General features: G+C 46.1%; 1 protein-coding gene across 2 annotated transcripts; it reads right to left on the bottom strand.

The window, feature by feature from the left end:
* C2H18orf21 (chromosome 2 C18orf21 homolog) lies at window positions 1-6,731 on the bottom strand. Of its 2 annotated transcripts, XM_055127097.1 has the most exons (5): window positions 6,588-6,723; window positions 6,472-6,494; window positions 5,188-5,387; window positions 3,953-4,137; window positions 1-1,057 (listed from the first exon to the last, which is right to left on the bottom strand). In XM_055127097.1, the coding sequence occupies exons 1-5, from the start codon at window positions 6,662-6,664 to the stop codon at window positions 904-906; spliced, it is 639 nt and encodes a 212-aa protein (XP_054983072.1). In that variant the 5' UTR covers window positions 6,665-6,723; the 3' UTR covers window positions 1-903. The 2 variants fall into 2 exon arrangements, with proteins under 2 accessions (XP_054983072.1, XP_054983073.1); XM_055127098.1 differs by lacking the exon at window positions 3,953-4,137 and having other exon boundaries at window positions 6,588-6,731.
* Between the last annotated feature and the right edge of the window lie 299 nt (window positions 6,732-7,030).

The following is a 7,030-nucleotide window of genomic DNA, read 5'->3' as shown; positions in this document are numbered from 1 at the left end:
CTTGGAAATAAATTATATTTATTTATAATAATAAATTATGGATTTTTTAGGGGCCCAGTATGGTCCAGTGGTTGAGCAGCTTTGCACCCTTAGCACCAACACATGGCCCTTGGCCTCACAACAGAGGGCGTGTGGGATTCCCCCCATGAGCACCACAACCAACTGTGTGAGTACTACAGCCCAGCCAATGCCAACCCCAGTTACTGCAACAGCAAAGGGAAAGGGGAGGGAAAAAGATGAGTACAGCCCTAGCTCATCAGTAAAAAAATAAAACTGTTCCAGAAGAGACTTAAGGCACTAATCTGTTACTATGCTAAACTCTGATGTAATGTTTAAACCTAGAAATAAATCCTAAGAACAAATAAGATGCCATTCCTAGTGAAATACAACTGTAAAAACAACAGAAAGCTACATCAGAATGTCCCAGATCCTTATTTTTTTGTACGTGGAATAGGAGTAATAATCTGAATGTATTTTTACATACAATCATACAACTGTAGGACGGCAAGGACATATACTGGATGCTGCTTCTGGGCAGTGGCACACCTGGAAGAGATCTCCATGAGTGAGTAGACTCAGAAATGTTACAATAGAGGTTTCGTTTTGAAAGAAAATGACATAATGAAAGCTGCTAATTATGGGGGAAAATGATACCACCCAGGTCCTTACATACCACTGTTTAACAAACATCATTCACCTATTTTTGATCCTTATAACCACCTTTGAGGTAAGTAGGTTTTAGTCTTCATTCCAATAAGGTATTTTCTTCAGAAAAAGAGCCACTAACCAAAGTTTGTTCTTTACTTTGTTTCCACGTACTTAATAATAAGTTTTTAAACTGCAATCTTTCTGACTCAGTAACTGCAAAACTTATACCAAACAGTTCTTTTCATAATCTGTTCTTTATAGAGAAGATAAAAAATTTCTGAAATCCATTGTGGGATTCTTTTGGGATTCACTCTGACTAAGCAACATTTTTAATTGAGAGAAATGTTTCTTTGATTTGCTTGAATTCTTTGAGGAACAAGTAGGTGTTGACTGTCCTGATGTAGGTGTTCTGAAAAGAAACAGAAAAACACAATTATACCAGCAAATAATGACTTAAAAGTGTCTTGTTTTGTGTTTTTTTTTTTTGCTTAACTTGGATAATAGCTACTAGAATCATTTCCTACTCTTTGCAATGGCTGTACTCAGCAGAGTCCTTCCTGTTTTATGTTTCTGTGACATAAAGCAGCACTTGAGAGAGGTACATTGGGTGGTTCTGCCAGCCTCTATCATATTTGAAGGAGGAGGTTACCATGTCATCAGGTTTTTAGGCGCTGGACTTAAGACAGTTTTAAACAAGTACTCTGAAGCGTCTGCCTTCTTCATCGCTCAAGACCACTTTCTGTCAACAGCAAAGGATCCTGGGGTCAGGGGGATGGTTCAGTGGCTGTGCACTTACCTCGCCAACATAAGGCTTTGAGCTCAGCTCCCGATACAGCCCACACGTACCAACTGCAACCCTAGTAGTTGTGCCATGATATCTGACTGTCTTTTAAAGGAAGCATGACACCCAGCAAGCACTGTGCCAGCACCACACAAGCAGGAACAGTGGCAAGGGAGGGGAGGGAAACCGAAAGGTGAAAACCACACAAGTAGGTAGCAACACACGGATTTCCCCCCACGAGAATGTAAGCTCCACGGGGCAGGCTCTGAACTAAGGGTATACGCTAGTACTTTTGAAAACAGTACCGGCGCAGAAAAGACCCTCTAAAAATATCCACTGAATAAACTGATTCCCCATCTGGCATGTGTGTATTTATGCCTCATTCTATTTCATTCCTTCCAATTGTGTTCCCAGTCCCTGGACCCTAATTTGGGATTTGTCAGTCTGATGCCTTCTCTGACTTCTCATCTGTATGATAAATGTGGATTATCTTTCTCATTCCTGCATATGTCTCAGCAGCAGTCTGCTTAAGTGCCACTGATTTATTTTAAATATAGCAACTATTCTTATCATACCTAGTATTAAAATAAATAAGTGTAGAAAAAACTGGACTTGTGCTGGAGAGCTCAATGGGTTGGGTGTACACCCTGGGTTTGAACTCTACTACCACCTGTTTTTTCTGCCAGGAGTGACCCCCTGAGCCCAGAGCCAGGGTAGCTTCTGAGCACTGTCAGGTGTGGCCAAAAACAATATAACTGGACTTGAAATTTTGAGGTTTGGGCCACATGCAGCAGTGCTCAGGGCTTACTCCTGGCTCTGCACTCTGGGGTGACTTCAGAAGGGGTCTGGGAACCATATGAGACACTGAGGATCAAACCTGGGTTGGCTGCATCCAAGGCAAGCACCCTACCTGATGTATACTATTTCCAGTTCCTGGAATTGAAATTTTAACTCTTACCCAATTTTATTAATGTCAAACCTAATATAAAAAGATAAGCCAGGGGGCTAGAGCAATCGCACAGCGGGTAGGGCGTTTGCCTTGCACGCGGCCGACCCGGGTTCAATTCCCAGCATCCCATATAGTCCCCTGAGCACCGCCATGGGTAGTTCCTGAGTGCAGAGCCAGGAGTAACCGCTGTGCATCGCCAGGTGTGACCCAAAAAGCAAAAAAAAAAAAAAAAAAAAAAAAGATAATCCAGGTCTTGCTGAACTTTGCTAATTCTGTTCAAGAAGCTACCAAACTGTTTCTTTCATTTAAAAAAAAAAAAAAAGCTCAAAAATTCTGTTTCTGTGAGATTTATTCATTCTTCTAAGTGAATAAAATGTTGAGGATCACTTAGGAAAAAGTGCTAGTCATCTAGGGAGTAACTTTCACACTTGACAAATCCCTAATTCTGTTTAGATTTTCATGGGAATTAACTGAAAGGGTAAAAATAACAGGAACAAAGGTGTAAGAGTTTGGAAAATGCCAGTGGCTTAGTTCTGTGGACACAGAATAAATTAAGGTGAACAAAGTAGGACAGACAGATTGCCACAGATGAGAGGGCTGGAAGCCAGGCTGGGGCATCTGATCCATTGGCTAACGGAAGCGAGAAAGCCTTTGAATAGAGCCATGCTGTGCTTTACGAACATATCAGACAAGGAGGGCTTGAAACCTGATGCAACAGATTCCAGAAATTATTCTGGAAGTCACAGCAAAATGTGCATGAAGACCTAAACAGAGAACACAGGCAAACACATGGAGATAGGACAGAAAGAAAGTGACAGGCAACTTCCTAAGGTCTAAGGGAGGTAGGAGCTGTCAACTGCATACCATTTTAGTACAGAATTCTAGAACTCTTAGGGCCACAGTATACAGCAGAGAATATATGCCTCTAATGCTGCTAATTTGGGTTTTATTCCCAGCATGGTCCTTCCAGCACTGCCAGGTGTGGTACCCAAACACCCTGGGAAGCGCTTGTGCCCTTGTACTGAACCACTGGCCAAGTTGGCCAAGATTAACTGGAGAGAGCCCCCAGTCTCTTGAGGACCATTTGGGAGCCCTCTGTGCTCTCTTACCCCTTAGCCGCCCACCCTAACACCTAAAAAAAACTTTTAGAAGTCTAAACATTCCAAGAATAAGATGCTTAGGATATACTCAATAGGTATCCCAGGACAGAACCAAAGAGGGGTAGGAAGTAGTATATCTGGAAGTCACTCGAAGAGATGGTCATGGAATATAGGGAGTATGATGCTTGAGATACGGGTATGAGTCAGAGACATCGGAGTTAAGGTGCTTCCCTTGCATGTGGCCATGCCCAGTCTGATTTGATCCTCAGCACTGCATATGGTCAGGAATAACTCCTGAGCACCGCAGGGCACGGCCCGACCTCCACCCCAAACATCTCCCCAAAAACAAAAGGAAGAAAATAAAAACCAAGCATAGAACTGCACGTCAAATTCAGGGAGTCTATGCTAAACAATCAGAAGAAATACTCAAGAGTTAACAGGAACAGTTCAAATAAGCTCAATAAACTAAGATACCTGAAAACCAAAGCTGGGCTCTTGCCTATGGAACCCGACATCTCAGGGCCGGGCGTCTTCCTCTCTGGGGTCTTAAGGCTGCGTTTACCGACTGGCGTGGCAGGACTGCTCTTCAGTGCTGACAGAGAACTTCTACTCTTACCTTCATGTTTAACTGTTCTGTTGCATGTTTTACAAGTGACCAACTATCATAAAAGAAGAAACAATCAGGTGTGACTTTTCAAAATTTAAGACAATAAACAACCTATTCATTAAGTTCTTCTTTGTAAGGAACTACATGCTCACTGTTAGCTCGAGGGTTTCACCTTCTCATATGAACCTTGAATCAAGAGATTCATTTTTCAAGTCCACTTTCTAGCTGCATGCCTTTCTTTTTTGTACCCGACTCCCAATGTAGAGAAGCCTGGGCCTCAATAAAATTAATACTAACTTAGCTGAGCTAACTGCTTTGATATTGATGAGGTGAAAATACAGATGAAGATAAATGTATTAATAAAGGTTTGTGTAGGCTGTTTTATGCTGTTTGATAGCCAACTTTAGGAAAATGCAGTCACCTGTCCTATATTGTAAATGTGGCAGAGCCAAGCCAAGATACTGCTGACTAGTTTTAGGTGAGACATAAGCTGTCACTAAGTCCAGCGTATGCTAGTACTCAGGCAGCAAACTTATGATGTGTTAGCAGAGAACATACAGATTAAAATGAATTTGATACTGGTCACTATCTAGTAGACCACAAATACCCTGAGTTTTATAGCTTTATCTCATTTTAAATTCCTAACAGAATTGTTTGGTGTAGGGCATTTGCCTTGCATGTGGCTGACCCAATTTAGATCCCTGGCTTTCCCATACGATTCCCTGAGCACTGCCAGGAGTGATTCCTGAGTGCAGACCTAGGAGTAACCCCTGAGCAATGCTGAGTATGGCCCAACAAAACAAAACAAATATACTACAATTGTAAATATTCGGGCTGATATTTGAGGGGCTGGGAGGACTCTACCCAGTTGTTTTTGGGTCATACCTGGCAATGCACAGGGCTTACTCCTGGCACATGCACTCAGGAATCACTCCTGGCGGTGCTTGGGGGACCATATGGGATGCTGGGAATCGAACCAGGGTCAGCTGTGTGCAAGGCAAACACCCTACCCGCTGTACTATTGCTCCAGCCCCATTTTAACCTCGTTTTAAGGTAAAGAAAATTTTGGTTTACTTAAAACATACTGGAAGTGAAAACTTACCAACACACTTTTGGAGTCTTTGTACTTTTTTACAATTTTGGCATCTTTAAAACTGAGTATTTGATTGTTTGCTTCTCGATTTAGAAGTTTCTGTATTCTCGGTGTCAGTTTGCGCTTGGGTTTGAGGCGAACTCTCGAGTTATCGAGAACCAGCAACTGGAAACAGTAGGGACATGTTCCCTCAAAAGTTCCTCTGTCATCTAAGATTACACAAAAATGAAATAATATTGTTACCTCGCACAGTAAATATTACACCTGTGAAAGTGTATCAATAAAAACGAAGCATAATGCTGTGTTATGGGCAAACTCTGCAGTTGGCTCTCAGAAGCCCTGGCCTTCCTGCGATCATGTATTCACTGGCCACGTACCAATTCTCTATCTTACCACCAAGGAGATACATATACGGGGGAATAAAAGTTAGTTGCTTTTTAATTTTTATACGGGAGCCCTAAGCAAATGAAGACTGATAAAACAGTGGGATCGAAAATGCCCTGGACATTATGGAACTGCATAATTTCAACTTCAGGCCAACCTGAAACTCTTCAAAGCTGTTTGGGCTCTACAGAGTATTCTACAAAACCCTGGCAGCGGGTTTTCAATACAGTAGCCGGGGAGGAAAGCATGGTATTTGGGGACAGGCAAAAGGTGTGTGTGACCAAGAGGAAGTGAGCACAGCATCTGGGTGTCGGACAGGCATCCCGTCCTTAGTCCCGGACTTTATTTATTTATTTATTTATTTATTTGCTTTTTGGGTCACACCCAGCGATGCTCAGGGGTTATTCCTGGCTTTGCACTCAGGAATTACTCCTGGCGGTGCTTGGGGGACCATATGGGATGCCGGGGATCGAACCCAAGTCGGCCGCGTGCAAGGCAAACGCCCTACCCGCTGTGCTATCGCTCCGGCCCCAGTCCCGGACTTTAAAAGGCATATTTCCTATGGCAAGGGGGAGGCTGGCGTGGTTGGAGTGAAAAGCTTTTCCTTCTTCATTGCGATGGGAACAGTGACCTTGGAACTTCCGCGAGGCAACCGTGGACCCGGGAGGTAAACTGCGTGGGGAAAAGTCACCACGGAAGCGAATGCACTTAGAAAACGGGGTGGGGGTGGGGGGATGGTGCTGGGTTCCGGGACCCTCCAGCAGGGAGACTCCAGAGAAGGCCGAGCCGCGTGCCACATGCGGCTCAAGGATGATGGGGCAAGGCACGAACAGACCACTGGGGTCTGGGCTTCGCTCACAACTGCGGGGCGCGATCCGACCCCAGCCCCGGCGGCGTGAGCTCTCCTACCTTGCGACGAGCTGTAGGCCCAGCTGCAAGAGAGCAGAGAGAGGCGTGAGAGGTGCGGGAACGCCCGGCTCCCGCCCGCCCGCCGCCCGCCGCCCGCCGCCCTCCCGGCCTCTTACAGCAGATAGCGGGCCTGGCCCGGGCAGCTCTCGCGCAGCACCCGCGCCGCCGCCTCCAGGTAGTGCTTCTGCCTCATCCTGCAGCCGGAGGAGACTCCGGAAGCCGCTGCTCGGAGTGGCCCACTCCAGAGTCCGGGTCCTGCCTCCCTCCGGAAGCCGGCACCCTCGGACGAAGGGTTCCGGGGCTCCTGGGGCCCGGCGGGCGCGCAGGCGCGTCCCTGCCCCACCCGGAACGTCCCCCACCCTGTGCCTGGCTCCTGTCCCCACCCTGGGACCTGATGCTCGCTGCAGTGGCTTGCCCCCCTGCGGGCGGCCAGGTCAGAAGCCGGGCGCGCAGTGAGCCGCTGTCTTTTGCTGGCCCCCTCCGTAGTGCCTCAGGTGGCCTCGGTCCTGTCTCTTTCCCGTTGCTTTGGACTAGGTGCGGGCGGGGGATGCGCGGCCAG

Source organism: Sorex araneus, chromosome 2, assembly GCF_027595985.1.
Source record: "Sorex araneus isolate mSorAra2 chromosome 2, mSorAra2.pri, whole genome shotgun sequence".
In the NCBI taxonomy this organism is placed as follows: Eukaryota; Metazoa; Chordata; class Mammalia; order Eulipotyphla; family Soricidae; genus Sorex; species Sorex araneus.
Note: the sequence above shows the minus strand (reverse complement) of the source record. Positions and strands in the feature narration are given on the sequence as shown.

What these genes read in the sequence shown, in the direction of transcription:
- C2H18orf21 (XM_055127097.1), bottom strand. Translation starts at nt 6,664, where the DNA reads ATGAGGCAGAAGCACTACCTGGAGGCGGCGGCGCGGGTGCTGCGCGAG. An exon ending in AAGACTCCAAAAGTGTGTTG is followed by an intron (nt 4,138 to 5,187) that starts GTAAGTTTTCAC and finishes CTTTTATGATAG; the next exon opens with TTGGTCACTTGTAAAACATG. An exon ending in AGCCCAGCTTTGGTTTTCAG is followed by an intron (nt 1,058 to 3,952) that starts GTATCTTAGTTT and finishes GTTTCTTTTCAG; the next exon opens with AACACCTACATCAGGACAGT.